Raw genomic sequence first — 19,362 nt, 5'->3', positions numbered from 1 at the left:
CTCTTTGATTCGTACATTATTGTACCCCCATCTGAGATCCATCTTTGTCAAGATCTTGGCACCAGCCAATTTGTCTACTAGCTGACTGATCAAAGGCAGCGGTTACGCATTTTACATGTGTGCTCATTCACGTAACGATAGTCCATAATCATACGCTTCTTACCATCTTTTTTAGGAATGAAGAACACCGGGGACGTCATAGGGCTTTTGGAAGGTCTGATGTAACCCTTCCTAAGCTGTTTGTCTATGAAACTTGATACCTCATCTCTTTCTGGAGCAGAGAGTGGTATCATGTGTCCTTTTCTCGGTTTGAAGGTGTCCTTCAAATCTATAGCATGGTCCCAAGGCTTAGCCTCTGGGAAGCGCTCTGATTTATGTTTTGAAAAGACTTTCCAGAAGTCATGGTACTTGGGAGGTACCAGCCTCTTAATCTCTTCTTCAGGTTTTACCTCCTCATCGTCATCGTCGATCTTTTCTAAAGATCTGAGCTCATAAATGTTATGACTAGCGCTTATCTTTTCTAGACGCTCATTGTGACGGACATGATTTGGTTTACCCAAGTTTACATACTCCTGAGGGCAACGTGACAATGTGACAACCCCTGTCTGCCAGTCAATCTCAGGATTGTGTTTGAATAGCCAGGTCCAGCCTAAGATTAAATTAATCTTCCCTAGTTGGGTAGCTTCGGCAGTGACTCGTTCTCTGTGTCCTTGGTATTCGACAACAAAAGAACATTTGTGCGTGATGCAGCCACCCGCGTTAAGCGTACCATCAATGTTATAGACGGGAATAGATACATCTAATTTTACAAGGGGGAGTCCAATTTTCTCCGCCCCGGCCTGATCTATGAAGATTCCGTTAGCGCCTGAATCAAGCAGTGCGCTGGTTGGGTGTACTATGCCTCGGGCAAGGTTTTCCACACCAATGTCTAGACGGATCTCTTTTTGGAATAAATACATGCGCATCAACACAAACCTTGGGATTTTGGGAAAGGGTGGCTCCAGTGAAGAAAAAGGGGAATCGAAAGTTACATGTTTTTCTATTTTATTTTTACCAGAATCAAGCACCCTATTGTTTGTCTCGCCGGGGCCACGCTCCAAGGGAGACGCTGGTGCAGCGGTAGTATCATAAATATTACAGTTACAATGTTTTATACAAGTATATACTTCAGATAACAAAATTAAAAATCTATTTACAAATTGGGGAGCCATCCCCGTCTTTCCTTTATTGCTCGTGCAACACCCCGGAGCAGGGGCCACTTTGTTGTGGTTTACTTCATTGTTTTGTGGAGCGAAGGCACCCAAGTGATCTAAGCTCCAAACTCTTTTCCCTGAGCCTTCATTTCATTGACCTGTTGGTCATAGAAGAAAGCTCGGATTTCGTTGTACGAACGACCGGCCAGAGTATTGAGCCGATCGTCCGGTTTTTCAGAGTCTAATTGGCGCACCTGGCGCCCTTGGTTATTTTTTTGTTGAGCGGCCTGCGCTTCATTTGGACACTTTCGGGCTATGTGCCCCTCCTGCCCACAGTTGTAGCAGGTGAATCTGTGCGTCTGTCCGCCCTGGACCGCGCCAATATCCATAGGAGCACCCCGACCTGGTTGCAGCCCGAACGGCTGGAACCCGTGAGAGTGTTTATGTTGGTTTGATGACCCAGGGCGCCTCTGGGATTCGTTGTTTTTGGTGGTGGACCCGCCACCTTGGTGCATTTGGTAAAGCTCCATGGCTCTACCGATTCTTCGTACTTCCTCAGCCGCCAGGGCCAAGTTCTTGTTCCTTGTATCCTGCAAGTAGATCTGTTCTGCAATGCGAGGGTTCACATTGCGCTCCAGCAGTTCTACTGCGTGTTCATTACCAAGCCCTCCTTGGATGGAGAGGGCCAGGAACCGGGTAACATAGTCATCCGTCCTCATGTTTCCTTGCTTGAAGGAACAGATTTGCTGACGCGCCCAGTCACGCTCAGCTTGCGGTTTGAAGTATTTTTTGATCTCCTTCTTGAGATTGTCCCAGGTTGGCCACACTCCCACGGTGTAGCACTCCTGTAATCTAACTTGGGCATATCGACCCGCCACAGGTCCTTTTAGTCAAGATAGCACCGCAGTGGCTACCTCAAAATTGTTGGCAAATGCATCCCAATTTGCCTTAACCCAAATCTGGAGCTTGATCCACCACTCGGCGAATCGCGCTCTGTCTCCGTCAAAGGTGCCAGGGTCAGCGACGACTTCGACTTTTTTGTTGAACTTTTTTTCTACCGAGGGGTTGCCGCAGGAGGGTTCGTCTGCAGCTCGGCGAGTTGCGAGGTTAATGTTGTGATCTGCGTACGCATAGCGTGCAGCAGAGCATTCATATCTTGTTGCGATGACATGTCGACTTGTTCTCTTTGTAAAGTAATAAAAATGTAACTGGGGGTCCCCGCTTGCTATCTGCGGATCTACCTCTTCCCAGCTGAGTATCGGATCTCAATCTCCGACTACCCACACTATAGTATTTGAAAAGTATATAAAAAGTATTCGTAAGAAACCCTGGTCCGAACGGTTGTCAGGGGGTGGTCCGCTTGTTAAGCTGTCAACCCTTCTCCAACTGGCGCAGGCAAGTGCCCGGCCTGGTCAGAGGAAAGAGAAAGTGAAGTTTTGTATTTTAGTTCTAATCAACAGTGGTTCCACACCGACTGCTGAGCTAAGTACTCCCCTTAACGCTGAAGGCCGCGTATCAAAGGTTTTGGTTCTTCTCCCAAAGCACTACAAGGCTGTCCCAAAGAGCGCACCTATCTGCTATGCGGGATATTCCCAACCAATAACCAAATCTCCTTCACCCTGTAGTCCGGGTGCCCAGTGAGACTTTTGCACAAATGTGCGAGAGAGTAGAAGAGCGAGTCCTAATGTAACAACCAAGAGTTAGTTACTCTGGCGCACACAGAAACACACTATAAGGAAGATGATTAGGGAGTGGATACCCCTTGAGCTGCAGAGAGTTTGTTGGTCAACAACAGGAGGACTCGCTGAGGAGTCTCCTGGATCTATTGGGGTATATATACTACTACAGAGTTATTTGTACATATGTACTATACAGTTGATAGTGACAGTGGCTGATGGTGTCATGGGGCCTAGCCCGCATGGCCAGCTCCACTGTGTGAGAGAATTGTGTCTATAATAAGAGGAAAGGCAATGTGGCGCGAGAAAGAGGAGTTTTGGACAAAAGGGGAAGTGCCGCGTGGCACCATGTGTGAAAGCTAAAGTACAAGGTTAAAGCGGAGAATAAAAGTAAAGGGAAGTTCCGAAAATTGTGTTATCGTAACAAGACCAGGGATTGAACCTGGAACCTTCTGGATATATGCCAGCTGCTCTACCAATTGAGCTATATGGCCAAGGTTATACAATGTAGGATCCTAAACATGACATGCAACCACGGACGTCTTACACAGTATAGCTGCTGCATACTGGATTGGCTTACAAATCAGAGGTATTATCCTATGGGGTATTGGTATGTCAGAGTATATTCTAACACAATATGCATCATAAGGAGAATCCTACCACTATTTTTCAGGATTCCCGTCCCTTCGTTTTGAGAAAGTGTAACTCACCTCTATCAACTCAGCATTGCCGGTGGACAAAAGCTCGTCCCTCAGATTCTTATGTTGGCGGAACTTGTGTGACAGGGCTAAATCCATCTGGTCACGAATTGTGTCAGGACAGCTACCCAAGGGTGTTCATACGTCGCATTTGTACGGTACCATTTGAACTCTGACTTGCGACCAATCAGAGCGAACGTGATCGTTAAGCCGATATGCTTCGTTGCAAGTCTCTCTCGCATCATCCGAAAATGTTCTAATATGCTCTGCGAGTTCGGGATCATCTTCACGAAACTACGAGTCATAGGATATGATCAGTCACGTCAAAAAGTTAATAACCTTGCTCTTCTCCACATCTCTAAAGAGGATGAGATAGGTTCTCACCTTGAGCGACTGAAAGAGATGTTCACTGGTCAGATAGATCTTGCCCCCGTACTTGACCGGACTGGGATAGCGATTGGTGAAAGTGTAGTATGGATCATCGCTGTTGAAGAAAAATATGCGAGGACGGCGACGATGGCTGGGTGTCGATGATCTTGATCCAAGCTCAAGGCGGTGCCTAGAGGAATTTGCTGTGACCGCGTTTTGTGAGTCATCATGACGTGGGTTCCCACCGAATCTATACATTTAATCGTCCTTGGGAAAAAATCAAAAATCAAAAAATTTATTATGACAGAGTCCCCCCAAATGAAGGGGAACAGAAAGAAACGGTTGAGCAAAATAAAGCAGTCTTACCTGCCCCTCGGATTGAGATGCAAAGTGCGATTGGCACCCTTTGCACCCTCTCCCGCCCCGTCCACAACCTTGGCAACTTCCTCTTCGCGCAACTTTTCCCTCAGACGCTCAAGTGCCCTCCCAAGCTGGTTTTCGCCCTTTCCATCCTGGCCAGATCCCCAATAAGCATCATAAGAAGAGTCCTATGAAGTCTCGCAACCTATATCGTTTTGGGATTTTTCGAGGTATGGAAACTTACCTGAATCCTGAATCAGCTCAGCGTCGCCGGTGGAGAGCAATTCGCGCTTCAGGTCCTCATGCTGGTTGAACTTGAATGACAGAACGATGTCCATCTACACAAAGCCGTGGGGTTAGCACAGCAGCTTCGGGGATCCGCATTTGGTTTATTAGCAAGCTATATATACCACATTGATTTGGACGTGGAGCCAATCTGGGCGAATTTGGTTGTGGTACCGATCGGCTTCGTTGCAGATGTCTCGCGGGTAACGTGAACATGTTTTGATATACTCTGCGATGTTGGGCTTGTCATCAAGGAACTACGAGCCGTCGGATTTAGGTTTAGCGCCAACGCCCTCTTTTCTCCACATTCAGTCGAAACGACAACCTAAATATACGCACCTTGAATGATTGAAAGAGATGTTCGCTCGTCGGATAGGTTTTGCCTTCGTATCGGACTGGGTGGGGACTGGAGTTGGAGAAATCATAGAAGGGATTGTCGCTGCCGTTGAAAAGTATACGTGCCCTCGGAGGAAGACTAGGTCCCGGTTCTGGAAAGGGGCCGTCATGATGTCCATTCCCATCGACACTGTACAAATGGCATCACTCTTCCAAGACCGAAACTGTGGAGCCAACCATAGTATCAAACTCTTACTTGTCCATTGGGTTGGGACGCGCTTGCAGGGGGCGACTAGGAAGAGGGCCCTGGAAGCTCTTCACAGAGTCACGTCGTCTGGCAACCAAGAAACTGGCCTACCGACCTCTCCGAGCCCCAATCTCGCAAAGACAGCCTCTGCACCGGCAGCGTCGACGATGAAGATGTGTTGATTTCCGGCCACATCATTGTAAGTAGCGATTTGAGCTTCGGCGTGTGATGCATGTTGAGAATAGGGCATGTGGAGCTGGATGCAAGCCTGTAGAGAGTGGAGATGGGGGAAGAGATCGTTAAGGTGGTACTATCGATGGGGATCATACATGTGATCGGCATATCGGGCAAGTTGGCCATAAGCAGACTTTTAATAAAACCTACATTCACGTCACTCCTCCAAACCTTCGAGCTCAACTTGAAGGCGTAAGGACGATATATCATCAACTATCACTGACGAGTTTATCAGCACTCTTAATTTCCGACGAACTCCCACCCCCTGATGCCAAAGGCCTTCTCAGCGACTAAAACCATAGCATCTACCGCCATGAGCCCCACTCACCGCCTATATACAGTGAATAAGTAAAGGCTCAGCGATGGGGGATCTGTCTGCCCATCCGCGTTTTGCACGGAGTGAAAGAAATGAACGGTCTGTGGAGTACCACTTGTGGAGCGAGTTGATGGTAGATGCCTGATGTTGGTTTTGCGAACGCTATAGGACGGCGGGGGCGACGCTACGCCGAGTGAATGGAAGGTTGAGCCGGGACGGAGCGGGTGCGAATGAGGTGCCGCGCGCGATGATGATGTGTCAAGCGAGGCGGGCAAGGTTGGGCAAAGAGTGGTATGAAGTTGATCCTGCGGGTGTATCGGAAAACGAGAGGCAGCTGTGTGTAGCGCCCGATGATGGTGAGTTCTGAATAGTAGAAGCGGTGAGGACGGGCAGTGTGAAAAGCACTCACGCAAGTGGCATGCTACCAGAACAGAGTCAAGGTGGTACGGCTTTAATCGGAGGAGGGCGTGATAAACATGGATGTAGACGGTCAGACCAAATGACGGAGCGCGAGACGGACGGTTAGGCTCGTGACGTGCGATGAGGCTGCATAGTTCCACAGCCGTGTTCATCCGCACTTTCTGCAGTGATTTCTGATGGTAGGACGACCATGAGGTCTGTAGGGCTGTGTGTTTCGCGTAGGTTGGATTTGAATTAAGAACTTGAGGATGGTGGAATACATATTGTGAGGAGACGGAGGGGAACGGGGTGGAGGCTGTAGATGTCAGCAAGGAAGATACGATCAGTGCCCCAAGCGCCAACGATGATGGGGACGGGTGATTCGCGCTAAGTAAAATGGAAGCAATGGAATAAAAGACACGTGAGTCCGAGTACACTAGTAGCTCCTCGCCGTCGGTCTGAATACTTGCAACCCTACTAAACTCTGTACTCGTTCAGCGCTCGTGTTTACGACGGGTGAAAAAAGAGTAAGATTCAGAGTGAAAGCCCTACGAGTACAGCGCTAAGGTAAGACTTTGACTGATGAAAGGGCACGGGGTCGGGCTGGGAGGATGGGGGAGCTGTGTCGAGTCAAGGAGGGGATGTGTGATTCTGATAGAAGAGCACGGCTGTGTAAGGTTAGGGAGTGGAATGGAGTAAGTGGGGATAATAACTACACGACCCGTGACCCACGAGCCTCACCCAATTACCAAAACATATCCCAGCTTCGTTGCCCAAAGGAACTGCTCAGATCAACATTCTTCACGTGAATTTGGTTGGCGTGCGTGTTTCTGTCCATTGTGATGTATCTGTAGTGTTGTGACACTCTGACGTTCTTTTCTCTCAGGCTGGGCAACATCACGGTTGTGCATTCATCGCCTTGGTATGATAACATAAATTAAAGCTGCTGTAGTGATCCGCTCAGATCCATGTAGACGCCAGGAATGGCTGGCTAGCTATACCATCAAAGACGCATTATGACAGGTCAAGAACTTCGAACCTGAACGGTGTTTCCATCGAGACACGTTTGACCATGAGCATCCTTGTATCCCGCCCCTGAAAACTTGAGCCTAACCCACCACGAACTACGAACTGCAACATCCTATAGACACTACTCATCATTCATGTCCACACGAACATGATCGTTCTGGATAGCGATCGGCCAGGGATGACGTATGGACCAGTGAGGGATCTTCATCACAGGATATCAGGCATACACGCCCTCGAACCGTGAAATCAATCCTCTCCGCTCAACGCCCAGCCCCCTGGTGGCCAAACCGACGTGGCCCCCTCTGCCTTCTAACGGCACAAAAGCAAAGTCTTTTGTGATTATCATGAGTAACACAACAATATTTCAACAATTGTAAGCGACCAGATGGGTGCTTGTTCTGATAGCATAAAATACAAACGAAAACGTCAGAGCAGGATCTCAAGAAGAAGCCCGGGTCCTGTGTAACTGGGTCGGCATAGCCCATGCTAGAAAACACACCATCGACGCACGAGTAAATTGCCTGTTTGAGCACTATTTCAATGAAACCGAATCAGCTTGTGAAACAAAAAAAGAAAGGGAAACCCAGAAAGGGCTTCACTGTTGGCACGCAAAAGGAGGAAAAAGACGCACTCAAGCTGTTAGTCATGGACAATCTGATGCACTCATGGAAAAATAATGCACAGAGGGTCAAGTCGTCTTGGTCAAACAGCTCAGGTCGCAAGGTTTACTTCTTCCCTTCGCCAAGATTGGCACCCGCCCATATACTGGCCACCAGGCCCTTGTCGAGGACCCAGTATCCAAGGGTATCATATCCAGTCAACATCGCCCCGCGGAGGCACATAAAAGAGAGGAAGAGGGAAGCCTCAGCCTTACATCCCATTCAACTGATCGTTGACGAAGCGGCCTCTCAGAACAGGGTTGGCAGCGAGGGCGCTGGCGACCTCTGCGCTTGTCCGGCTCATAGGCTGGAATGACCAGAGCTGGCCCTGATTGGCAGTGTCGTTCCACTCGCCTGCCCAGCCCTCAACGGCAGTTCCATTGCCACTGCTGTCAAGAGGGCACTAATGAATCCAGGCATGATACAAACACGTCAAGCTGAGATGACATACCCATCTAGAAGATTGACAAACGCTGGCAGAACGATCACGCGTAGTTTCACGAGCTCGGAGTGCGATTAATACGGAATGAAGGGAACACGTACTTCCACCCTGCAAATTTTGCATCCTAAATGGTCCCCAGTCTCATCAGACTTTGGCCGACTAAAGGTATCCAGCGGAAAGACGCACTTGTAAAATGTGCCTGTCTGTCGAATGATCCAAACCCGGTCGTTGCCCACGCGCTGCCACCCTTGAAGCGGGTTACCATTGGCGCTGCTACCTGAGTAAACCATCCGTCTCCAGGAAGCACTTTTTTTGACATAACATAACAGCCAGGCTTACCATTTGGCAAGTCAAGGTAGAGGCCGCCTCGGAGATTCTGTAAGGTAAAAGCATCTGTTGCTCCAGTAGGTGTGACCAGCCGGAGCTGAGGTAGGCAGTAGGCGCTGGAGAATGACCACTTCCCCCAACCCTGGACTTTTGTACCTGAATCAAACGAGTTGAGATATTGGTATCAGACATGGCGGCCACGCTCACTCACCATCTGTTGTGCCACCTTGGATGATCAGCATGACAACATGGCAACGAACCACAAGTTAGCTGATGCCGGACAGCTTATGAGAATGCGAATGTCGTTACCGAAATAAAGATCGATGGCAAGGGGAACAGCTGAATTCTCAATTGAATCTAAAATGAAGTGAACAGGAGAAGGAGTGCGTCGTTGCGATAAGGACACTCACAGATTCCGCCGATGAGCGACATGCTGGTGAATTGGAAGTATAGTGAGGGGGGTCTGAGGAATACTCAGTAAGCTTTCCAGTGGTTTAAATATGACGAGAGTGGCTGTTTGGTTGGCACAAGACGATACACCGGAATGTCACCCACATTATTTGGGTGATTGAGTATCGCCAATGAGCACTCTTCACAGTTGAATTCACCAGGTCGCTGACCCATCCCTCGACTACATTAGTACTAGCACCATCATAGCCGCTCGCATCACCGCACACGTGAATGCGATCACCATCGTCGAGGATCTCCAGCGAGTCGTGGTCAGAATCTTGGCCTGGGATAGATGTTCGGCTGGACGAGAAAGCCGGTGCAGCGCTAAGGATGGGGGAGCTGTGTCGGAGGGGGCGTGATTCTGATGGAAGAGGACGGCGTGACTAGTCGTTGATAATTGCAAAGTGAGCGACACACTCGGAGTGTGTAAGCGACTCGTGCATAAATAGCGACACTCCACTCAGTTCAGACCATGACGCACCTCCTCGCCCTTCCCCCTGAACTCCGCCTGCTCATCTACACCCTTCTGCTCGCTGACCACCAACGCGTCAGCCACCGCACCCAGCCCACCAATGTCCACCTCCGCCCCCTCCGCACCTGCACACTCCTCTACGCAGAGGCAGCCCCCGTCCTGTCCGCCTACGTCTCTCTCCGCAACGAGGTCCAGATCACCCGCTTCCTCCACTCTCTCACCAGCGAACGGGCCAGCCTAGTCAACTGGGCCGATGTCGCCAACGACGGTCGCGTCCTCCACGATCCGTCCACAAACCACGTGAGTCCACCCTCCCCTGCACCTTGCCCCGCTGACCGTGCCCCAGATCGAGCCCGCCTCCCAGCTCTACCTCGCCCTCGCCCGCCTCTCCTCCCTCGCCATCCTCCGCGTCTTCCACTTTCGCATTACACTACGGCAGGGAAAGCCAAACGGGGAATGGACACTATGGGTCTTGATTCTAGTCATGAGTAGGAAGCGTAGGGTAATCTATATCATCGGAGGACATCTTCATCGACCCCGCTGCCCGCGTCTCCCCCTTCCAGCTCATCAGCCCCTCCTCCCTCCTCTCCCTCCGCCTCTCCGGCGACTGCCACTTCCCCGCCTCAAACCGCACCACTCCCCTCGCCCTCCCCTCCCTCCTCCACCTCTCCCTCTCCGCCATCACCTCAAACGCCTTTGACACACTCGACTTCTCCCGACTCCTCCCCCACTCCCGCCTCCTCTCCTTCTCCCACTCACAGGGCCACAGACTCGCCTTTGAGCTCCGCGACCCCCACCTCGCCTCCCTCCTCCGTGCCCCCTCCCCCGCCCTCTCCCTCCGCAAACTCGTCCTCCTCGGCTCATCCCGCCTCTCCTCCCACGCCCTCTCCACTTTCATACAATCCCTCCACGCACTCGACTACCTCGCCCTCTCCCTCGTCACCGTCAACGAGCTCAGGCACAACTTCATACACGGCATCAGTCCGCACCTCACCGTGCTCAAACTGCAGGTCACCAACGCGTGGTACGCTGTCCCGCTGTACGACGAAGTGGGCGCCGTGTGCGATGCCCTGGAGGAGAGGGTGCTGAAGAGGGACAGCGGAGGCGTCCAGCTCGTCTGCGTCTCCTTCTACCCAAAGCTCATGGCGGAGGACGGCAGGGCACAGCGTTGGAGGGACATTGCGGACCAGAGGCGCTTTACGCTGAAGATCGGTCCCTGGGAGGAAGACGAGGAGACGTGAATCGGGGCATGCTCTATTGTATCTCGTTTTTCACTTGTACTACCACATGCATATCTATTATCATTATGGACTCGATATTTGAATAGAGTGACAAGGCTCCTGAATCTCTCGTATTCTTATAGATTTTATTTGGCGAATCCGTCTCAGCATGGGTGCATCATGTCGCCTTTTTCTTAACTCGGACTTGCCCCTTTATTTGGTTCGTCAAACACTAATTCGTCCGCTCAAATGGATACAAAGTGTCCCCCAGTCGACGCGTCCCACAACATCCCAACTACTTTGGTACCAATCCGACCTGATTAGCGTACGCGTAGGTGAGCACCACGGCGTATCCGTGCACACCAACGTGTCGGCAACTGAAAGAGCCACCCTCGTCGTATTCACGCCAGACCACCGTCAACGCAAAGCCCACCGAGCCCCCCTCCCCAGACCCTCTTCACTCTAATAGGTAGCTACAGGCTTCCCAACTGCCCGCTCGCCGGTGGAATGTGTGAGTTGCGAGAGGGATGTTGCGAGAGGGAGGGCGGGGGACGCGAGGAGGACGAGGGAGGCTATGAAGGAGATGGGGTTCGTGATGGACGAATGGAGGTGCAGAATAGAGGGGGGTTCACTGAGAACGGAAGAGTCTGGAACAGCGGTCGCTTCCGTCCCATGTCAATACCCCAATTTTGGCCTGCTCGTATTTTGTCACATCTGCCGTCATCTCAAGGAAATTCACGAATCTTGTAAATAAGGTAAAACGACCATGTTGTCGCTGCAGGGGTGGCTACAGTCCTAGCATAATGCGCGGAGAATCAATATGATCTTGCTGTGGTATCACAACTCCGAGCCATATTTAGACAAACGTGCAAACGTATTGAGAGTCGATGTTCTTCCCTCACACCTTTTGGATTGCCTACTGGAGACTAGAAAACACGGGACTCGCCATTCACCGCTAGTTCTGCGACTTCCTCGCCCAGCCAAATATCCATCCCAGGCCAAGAATCAACCTCACAGCCCACTGGAGATCCTCGACGATGGTGATCACATTCACTTGTGCAACGTATGCGAACGACGTCTTCAAACTATGATGGTACTAGTATTACCGTAGCAGAGGCTTGGGGACGGCGAACTGGTGCATCCAATTGTGAGGAGTGTTAATTGACGATATTCGATGTCCAAAGTAGTGTAGGTGACATTCTGGTGTATCAGCCTGTTCCAGCCAAACAACTGCTCTCGTCGTATATAAACCACTGGAAAGCTCATCGAGTATTCCTCAGACTCCCTTCACTATACTTTCAATTCACCAGCATGTCGCTCACCAGTGGAATCTGTGAGCATCCCCTCATCGCCGTGTGTCGCACTCTCCTTCCTGCTCACTTTCATGTTTAGATTCGATTGAGAATTCAGCTGGCTCTCTTGTCATGAATCTTTCTGGCGGTAATGACGTTCTCGTATGTTGCTCGACATCAGCTAACTTGTGGTCGTCGCTGTGTTGTCGTCGTCGTCCTTCAAGGTTCGCCAACAAATGGTGAGTGGCCGCCAGCCGCGATACGTGATACAAAAAATCGCTCAACCGGGTCGATGCAGGTACAAAAGTCCAAGGTTGGACAAAGTGGCCATTCTCCAACCCCCAATGCTTGGCTCAGCTCTGGCTGGTCACACCTATCAACGGAACAGCAGATTCCTTCACCTTGCAAAATCTTCAAGGTGGCCTCTACCTCGACTTGCCAGAAGGTATACGAAGCCCAACTGTGCTGTGGTGTCTAAAAAGGTACCTGCTGACGACCGGTGTTTGACTCAGGTAAAAGCACCAATGGGAACCCACTTCAAGGATGGCAGCGCGCGGGTAATAACCAGGTTTGGACCATCCGAAAGGTAGGCACGTTTTACAGGTGAGTCTCCCCACCAGATACCTCTAGTCGGTCGAGTCTGATGAGATTGGGGACCCGTGTAGGATGCAAAACGCACAGGGCGGAAGTACGTCTCCCTTACATTCCGTATTAATGGCGTTCCGAGGCTCATGAAACTCGCGTGATCGTTCTGCCAGCGTTTGTCGATCTTTTATATGGGTATGTCCTTCTTTTCGTATTGCCGTGTTTATATGATCCAAGCACTCATCGGTACCCTCTTTTCAGGGGCACTGCCAATGGGACTGTCATTGAGGGCTGGGAAGGCGAGTGGAGTAGCACTGTCGACGAGCACCAACTCTGGTCATTCCAGCTCGTGAGCCAGACAGGCACACAGATCGCCAACACCCTTAATGCGAACCCTATTCTCAAAGGCCACATTGTCAACTATCAGCTGGATGGAATGTAAGGCCTTTTCCCCCCTCTCTTTATATATACCTCCATGGGGTGATGTTGACTGGACGTGATGCCTTTAGATATTGGGTCGTCGACAAGGACCTGGTGGCCAGTATTTGGACTGGTGCCAACCTCGGCGTGGGGAAGAAATACACCTTGCGACCTGAGCTATTTGACCAAGATGACTTTGTCTTCAGTGCGATATCTTTCCATCAGCGCATCAGACTGTCCATCGCTAACGCCTTCCTTCAGCCTCCAAGGTGCAGTTGGCTCAATGGGGAAGCGACAATATTCGTGCCAGCGTAAGTCTATCTGAGTGTAAGTTCGATTAACCCACAGGGGTGCTCAAATTCCTGACAGGGCTTGAACTTGCTCTTCGGTGTGGCGCTCGGAGTGTCTACGGCGGAAGGATCGGGTGGGCAGTCGTGCAACGTTTTCCTCGATAGCGATCTTTCGACCGTCCTCTTCTTCGAGTGAGTCTTCGTCTCTTTTTTTTTGCGCGCCAGCAGTGTGAAGCCCTTTTTGGGTTTTCCTCGTTTTTTTTGTCCCACACGCTGATTCACTTTGATCGACATAGTGCCCAGACAGGCAAATTACTGGTGCGTCGATGTGTGCGTTTCTCGTGCGGGCTTTTGCTGACTGTGCTAAACAGGACCCGACAGCCATCACCTCCCAGGTCAACGTTGCCTTATTCTAGGGCCCGCCGAGATCTGCTCTGACGTTTCCCGCTGTATTTCGTGCTACCAGAACAAGCGCCAAAACGGTCGCTTACGATTGAAATAAATATCGTTGTGGTTGTGTTTGTGGGCGGGAATATGTGCCAGTGGCAAAGGGTATCTCAATGGAACATGACTTGGGCTCTGTTTCAGCTGTCATCACGGGTCTGTGATAGCAAACCGCCCGTTTATGGCTATGCATGTTAGCAATGGGAAAGTTGTCGCTGCCGGTGGATAGTGTGATGTAGCCTCCAACGTTGAAAGTCCAGATCGAAAGAGAGTGCAATAGCCAAAGTCAACACGCTGCTAGCAACCTGATCATCTGAAAGAGCGATATAATATCAACGTAGAAGCATTAGAATAATGTGCGTAGAGTGTAATGTCAGATAATCCTATCAGACTGCCTAGTATCACAAGACAATCCCCCGCCAATCCCCACATTCTTATTTTCGGTCGTTGCGTGCCGGTATCCCTGATCTAGGTGATCGTGATCGTCTGGTTCAGAGTCTGGAGGGCGGGGCTCGGACCCGCCTGAGAGAAAAGAACGTCAGAGGGTCACGACAAGGTACTACAGAAGCAGCACAATGGACAGAAACACGCACGCCAACCAAATTCACGTGAAGAACGTTGATCTGAGCAGTTCCTGTGGGCAACGAAGCTGGGATCGTCACCGAGATGTTTTGGTAATTGGGCAACTGAGGCTCGTGGGACACGGGTTCGTAGGCCCCGTTGTACAAGATTTGACCAAAGATGTCGGCAGGAGCGGCACAGGGTTGACTGGAGCATGACTGAATGCCGATGACGACGGCAACTTCCTGAGAGGGCGACTGGGAGTTCTATGGACGACGGTTCACCATTGACAATAGACGCGAGCATGGAGATGGTTTCACTTACTGGCCTCTCGAGCTGAACGATCAAATTGCTGCCTGGAGCCACCGAGGCGCCTTGCGCGGGGTTGGCGATTGCAACGTTCTGGGCAAAAGCAGCACCAGCGAAGAGGGCGAGGGAGATGATAGACTTGAACATGGCTCTATAGGGTGGATTTAGACTAAGCTGGAGGGAAGCAGTAGAAGAAAGCTGATGTTGAGAATACTGAAAACCTGAACCTTTTATACAGGGGACCAAATATAAGCGGTGCGTGTCAAAAAATGAGGATGACGCCCTTGCGTTGTCGGTCCTAATATTCCAACCGCAAACACGGTGATGGTGAGCCGGAGTGAAGCAAAATCAGTGGTCCATGAGAAAGAGACGCACTGAATTTCGGCTGGACGTTTCGGGGATGGGTACGGTTCTTCCACAGCTGGGCGCATTACATCCTGTCAGTCACAATCACAATTGATAACCTGTGAAAATGGGGTTGGGGACGCCTTTGTTCGTAAAACTGGAGTAGAGCTCAAGCATGTTTCATTTCTACCGTTCGCCAGTCGCTAGAGTATGCCTGGAACACTTACTCCGCCAAAGCTCGCGGGCTTTGAAAGACGAAAGTGGAATCCAAAGCCAAAAATAGTCCATCCAGCCGTGACAGCACTATCGCAGTTGAAAAAGCTGCGATGCTCAACTGTTTCAAGTTGCGGCGGCCACTCTGCAACCATCTTGACACAGGAGTTGTGTGGCGTGGGGACTTTCCTTCCGACTCGTAATAGGTGCATGTACAGGATGTAAAGGGAGTTTGGTTCGAAGCGGTTAAGAATGTGAGTGTTTATCTCTTATCCACCCAGTTGTTTTGTCACTTACCTTATTCGCGCAGGTCGAATGGATGTCAAGTGCTCAAACAGGCAAATTCATGGTGCGTCAATGTTTGCTTTCTAGCATAGGCTTTGCTGACTCGGCTAAACAGGACTCGAAAGACATCAGCACCAGGCCACAGTGGCCTTCTTCTAAAGGTCGTGCTCCAACGTTTCTCAATGTATTTTATACTATCAGAGCAAGCACCAGTGTGGTCGCGTAACAATTGAAATAAATTATGTTGTGTTCAATCAGATACAATTCGGCCACTTACCTTCATAAGTAGATGAGTTGCACGAGGGTTGTGAAGGTGACATGGAGCAATTCACGATGGAAATGAGTAAAGTGATCCGCGGTCAGTGTTCAACACCGAATTGCACTCTCTATTGACATATGTACTGTATTTGTTGTTAGAAAACGCGAGTCGACAAAGACAAGCGCCGTACGAAGGGAAAGTATGGTGCAGGACACCATACTAGGAAAGTGTAGTGGTAGGATGGCCCGTGCATTTTGATGGGGCAATTTACCCCCTTAGTTATACTTCCGTTCGAGTTTAAAAACCTTCGTAGCAATGATCGCCCACCTCAGAGCTTCGCCCACAAAGTCTGAGCATTTGGTTTATATTAGATCTCTTTGAGGTTATGAGCCCTGCAAGTGAGACAACGTACACTGAAAAAGACACCCTTGGGGTGCCAAAGCTCGAGCCGGATGGCTCAAACTGGTCGATGTACAAAACTCGCCTCGAATGGGCCCTTGCTGACCGAGACTGCGTCGAGCACCTCCATGGCACAGCAAAAAGGCCAATACCACTATCCCAGACCACTAGCCAGACTGCTGGCCAGGCCACAGCGACGACATCTCCTCCTGCAACAGTCAGCAAGGCTGATCAAGAAGCACTTGATGCCTGGCTAAAAAAGGAGTACCGCGCGCAAAATATATTAGGTTGCACCATACCTGATTTGACGCTGCGAAGGATCCTAAACAAGCCCACCGTCGCTGACATGTGGGTCATGATCTGTCAAGAAAACGAGAACAAAACGGAGCTAGTTCAGTCTGAGCTAAGAGAAAGGTTGTCAAACCTACGCTGCACCGAGAAAGGAGACTTGCGCGCACATTTGGACAAGATTCGCGCGCTATGGGAACAGCTCAGCGCAGCAGGAGTCCAACTAGCAGACAAAGAACTCACCTCCAGCATCATCATGTCTTTGCCGCACTCATACACCACCTACGTGTCACACCTGTCAGCGTCTGCCCATATGTCAAAGCAGACCTTGGACCCAGAGACACTGATCTCGTACCTTCTCCAAGAATACGACCGACAGACCATATTCAGAAAATGCCCGACAGCGAAATCAGAGGACATCACTATGTCAGCCACCGGAGGACAAGGATCGTCCAAACGTGGAAGTCGAGGCGGAAGAGGTCGCTACAAGAAAGGAAAATCATCTGGCGGCAGAGACGACAAGGATACCAGCGAGCTTGAATGCTGGAACTGCGGTGGAAAGGGACACAGGTCACACCAGTGCCCCAGTGAGAAGTGTGAGCGCTCCACAAAGAATGAGTCAAAAGGGGACTCACCAGGAGACAAGAAAGAAGAGGGGCAAACGGGCGATGCAAAGGGAAAGAAGCCTGAAAAGGCGAACCTTGCTGTCCACGTCCAATGCGACGGTGCGAGCCTATCAGATTTTGAAGAAGAAGGTGCGTGGAGCGCCCTCACTCACCAACTCGCCATGAACGCGAGGCCCAAGAGTCCCATTGAAATCTATGACTCCGGCGCTACGAGCCACTTCACCCCCCATCAACACCTCCTACTCAATTACCGCACGATTGCACCTTACCCTATAAGCGTGGCAAACCAAGACTCCTTCTCTGCTGTAGGAACAGGGGATATGATGATTAGTGTCCCCAACGGCGCCCATAAAGACACGCAAGTGCGCCTGAGAGACGTGTTATACGCACCAAATTTGGCCTACACCCTAGTTTCCATAGGCTGTATGGATAAGGCAGGCTACAAGGCCGTCTTTGCGAAAAGCGAATGCGTTATCTATGACCTGAGAGGAAAAATAAGAGGACACATACCTAAAGTAGGTGGTGTGTACCAGTCGCGAGGCACAAATCTTCGCCACGAAAGCGCCAATGCAGCTGTTGAGCGCATATCTGTCACTGAACTCCACAAGCGCCTTGGCCATATAGCCATTGATGCAGCAAAGCGCATGGTGTTGAAGGGCTTGATCCATGGGGTAGAACTCCTGGAGGATAGGGAAACAGACACTTTCTGTGAAACTTGTGTCCGCGCCAAGGGCAAGCGCGAGGCAATCCCTAAAGTGAAACTGGGTGAGCGTGCACAGGAATATGGCCAGGAGATCCACACCGACCTATGGGGACCTGCACCAGTCGAAACGCTGGGTGGAAAACGGTACTATGTTGCCTTTACGGATGATAAGACACGCGAAACACATGTTTATCTACTGCACGATAAATCTGACACTTTCCGTCAATTCCAAATGTATGAGGCCTGGGTCTGCAACCACATGAATGCAGCAATCAAAGTCTTACATAGCGACAGGGGTGGCGAATATATGAGCAATGTGTTTAGTGACTATCTGAGAGATAGAGGAATTATGAGGAAACTCACAGTGCACGACACCCCCGAACAGAACGGTGTCACGGAGCGCGTGAACCGTACCCTACTGGAGAAAGTACGCACCCTCTTACTTAGCAGTGGCCTGCCAAAATTCCTGTGGGGGGAAGCCATCAAACATGCATGTGGGTTGAAGAACCGCACCTCCACCAAGGCACTAGACAACATGACGCCGTTTGAAGCGGTACATGGTGTCAAGCCGGATCTTGCTGGCCTACACAAATGGGGCTGCAACGTACTCGTGCACAACGCAACTGCTCAAAGCTTGAGAGCTGAGCTAGGAGGGGTCACTGGGTCGGTTTTGATACTGAAAGTCTCGGACACCGCATCTATTGGCCAGAGAATCATTCAGTCACTGTTGAGCGCTCAGTGCATTTCAACGTCGGGAATGTACCTGTAGATGCTGACAACGAACCTCCCTTTGGGCTTGAGGGGGAGTATGATGTCCTGGACCAAGCGCCAAAGGAGAGTGACATTGTAGAAATTAGTGATCACATACCTCATCCCGATTCACCCAATCCCCAAGCAATCCCTGACCCACTCTACCCTCAGGATCAAGATCAAGCTGATCCTGATCCCATCCTACCAGCTCCAGTCCTTCCACCTCCACCTATAGTTGCTCCGCGTTGAAGTACCCGCATTTGCCAGCCAACCCAATATGTTCATGACTTCCTACAAGGAAAAGGATCAGTATCTGGAAATAACGGACCCACCTTACCCAAAAGGCATCCAACTGAACGTCGACGATCCGGATGGGAGAGATGAGGAAGAGAGAGATAATGAAGCACTAAGGGATCTCGCCCAAAATGTAGCCATGGTGGCATGCATGGCAGATCTTGAAGGCGTTGAACCCAGAACTATTGAAGAAGCCCAAAAGCGCCCAGACTGGCCAAAATGGGAAGAAGCGATCAATGAGGAATTGAACAGGCTTCGAGTAGCAGGAACATGGACTTACATTGAGAGACCCAAAGATGCGAACATTGTAGGGAGTAAATGGGTGTTCAAGCTAAAGAAAACAACATCAGGATCCATCAATAAGTACAAGGCAAGGCTTGTAGCACAAGGCTACAGCCAAGTGGAAGGAATAGACTATTTCGACACATTTGCCCCCATTGCAAAGATGGCATCGCTACGAATCATCTTAGCGATGGCTGCTCGAAATGATTGGGAAACTCACCAGATGGATGTAAAAAGTGCATACCTAAACAGCGAACTAGAAGAAAAAGAGGTCATCTACATGCAACAACCGCCTGGTTACAACG

General features: G+C 50.4%; 10 protein-coding genes across 10 annotated transcripts; 4 read left to right on the top strand and 6 right to left on the bottom strand.

The window, feature by feature from the left end:
* Positions 1-3,226: 3,226 nt before the first annotated feature.
* SERLADRAFT_358057 (uncharacterized protein) lies at positions 3,227-4,126 on the bottom strand (the record flags this gene model as incomplete). Its single annotated transcript, XM_007322589.1, has 3 exons — positions 3,227-3,525; positions 3,580-3,666; positions 3,730-4,126. A coding segment is annotated over one exon (241 nt), but the record flags the coding sequence as incomplete, so codon positions are not given.
* A 415-nt stretch (positions 4,127-4,541) lies between these two features.
* SERLADRAFT_342604 (uncharacterized protein) lies at positions 4,542-5,040 on the bottom strand (the record flags this gene model as incomplete). Its single annotated transcript, XM_007322588.1, has 3 exons — positions 4,542-4,634; positions 4,707-4,838; positions 4,921-5,040. Coding segments are annotated over 3 exons (345 nt in total), but the record flags the coding sequence as incomplete, so codon positions are not given.
* An 83-nt stretch (positions 5,041-5,123) lies between these two features.
* Positions 5,124-5,513, bottom strand: SERLADRAFT_477099 (uncharacterized protein; the record flags this gene model as incomplete). The annotated part of the gene is made up of 1 exon (XM_007322587.1): positions 5,124-5,513. The coding sequence occupies one exon, from the start codon at positions 5,504-5,506 to the stop codon at positions 5,243-5,245; it is 264 nt and encodes an 87-aa protein (XP_007322649.1).
* A 104-nt stretch (positions 5,514-5,617) lies between these two features.
* SERLADRAFT_477097 (uncharacterized protein) lies at positions 5,618-6,391 on the top strand (the record flags this gene model as incomplete). Its single annotated transcript, XM_007322586.1, has 2 exons — positions 5,618-6,070; positions 6,143-6,391. The coding sequence occupies 2 exons, from the start codon at positions 5,962-5,964 to the stop codon at positions 6,238-6,240; spliced, it is 207 nt and encodes a 68-aa protein (XP_007322648.1).
* Positions 6,392-6,565: 174 nt separating this feature from the next.
* SERLADRAFT_399782 (uncharacterized protein) lies at positions 6,566-7,079 on the top strand (the record flags this gene model as incomplete). The annotated part of the gene is made up of 3 exons (XM_007322585.1): positions 6,566-6,808; positions 6,871-6,933; positions 7,000-7,079. The coding sequence occupies 3 exons, from the start codon at positions 6,755-6,757 to the stop codon at positions 7,039-7,041; spliced, it is 159 nt and encodes a 52-aa protein (XP_007322647.1).
* Positions 7,080-7,542: 463 nt separating this feature from the next.
* SERLADRAFT_477093 (uncharacterized protein) lies at positions 7,543-9,511 on the bottom strand (the record flags this gene model as incomplete). The annotated part of the gene is made up of 8 exons (XM_007322584.1): positions 7,543-7,600; positions 7,653-7,674; positions 7,774-8,367; positions 8,430-8,520; positions 8,583-8,726; positions 8,782-8,927; positions 8,981-9,033; positions 9,126-9,511. 4 exons carry the CDS (start codon positions 8,810-8,812, stop codon positions 8,205-8,207), a joined length of 429 nt encoding a protein of 142 aa, XP_007322646.1.
* Positions 9,493-10,805, top strand: SERLADRAFT_417835 (uncharacterized protein; the record flags this gene model as incomplete). The annotated part of the gene is made up of 3 exons (XM_007322583.1): positions 9,493-9,792; positions 9,839-9,994; positions 10,056-10,805. The coding sequence occupies 3 exons, from the start codon at positions 9,493-9,495 to the stop codon at positions 10,731-10,733; spliced, it is 1,134 nt and encodes a 377-aa protein (XP_007322645.1).
* A 1,350-nt stretch (positions 10,806-12,155) lies between these two features.
* On the top strand, positions 12,156-13,801 carry SERLADRAFT_442017 (carbohydrate-binding module family 13 protein; the record flags this gene model as incomplete). The annotated part of the gene is made up of 12 exons (XM_007322582.1): positions 12,156-12,243; positions 12,303-12,449; positions 12,517-12,607; positions 12,670-12,692; positions 12,763-12,784; positions 12,851-13,027; positions 13,099-13,214; positions 13,271-13,320; positions 13,379-13,491; positions 13,596-13,617; positions 13,671-13,694; positions 13,766-13,801. The coding sequence occupies 12 exons, from the start codon at positions 12,156-12,158 to the stop codon at positions 13,799-13,801; spliced, it is 909 nt and encodes a 302-aa protein (XP_007322644.1).
* A 249-nt stretch (positions 13,802-14,050) lies between these two features.
* SERLADRAFT_399776 (uncharacterized protein) lies at positions 14,051-15,281 on the bottom strand (the record flags this gene model as incomplete). The annotated part of the gene is made up of 4 exons (XM_007322581.1): positions 14,051-14,265; positions 14,337-14,570; positions 14,629-14,911; positions 14,989-15,281. The coding sequence occupies 3 exons, from the start codon at positions 14,758-14,760 to the stop codon at positions 14,212-14,214; spliced, it is 420 nt and encodes a 139-aa protein (XP_007322643.1).
* A 1,899-nt stretch (positions 15,282-17,180) lies between these two features.
* Positions 17,181-17,760, bottom strand: SERLADRAFT_399775 (uncharacterized protein; the record flags this gene model as incomplete). Its single annotated transcript, XM_007322580.1, has 3 exons — positions 17,181-17,328; positions 17,419-17,479; positions 17,539-17,760. The coding sequence occupies 2 exons, from the start codon at positions 17,672-17,674 to the stop codon at positions 17,436-17,438; spliced, it is 180 nt and encodes a 59-aa protein (XP_007322642.1).
* Positions 17,761-19,362: the final 1,602 nt, after the last annotated feature.

Source organism: Serpula lacrymans, assembly GCF_000218685.1.
Source record: "Serpula lacrymans var. lacrymans S7.9 unplaced genomic scaffold SERLAscaffold_13, whole genome shotgun sequence".
NCBI lineage: Eukaryota > Fungi > Basidiomycota > Agaricomycetes > Boletales > Serpulaceae > Serpula > Serpula lacrymans.
Note: the sequence above shows the minus strand (reverse complement) of the source record. Positions and strands in the feature narration are given on the sequence as shown.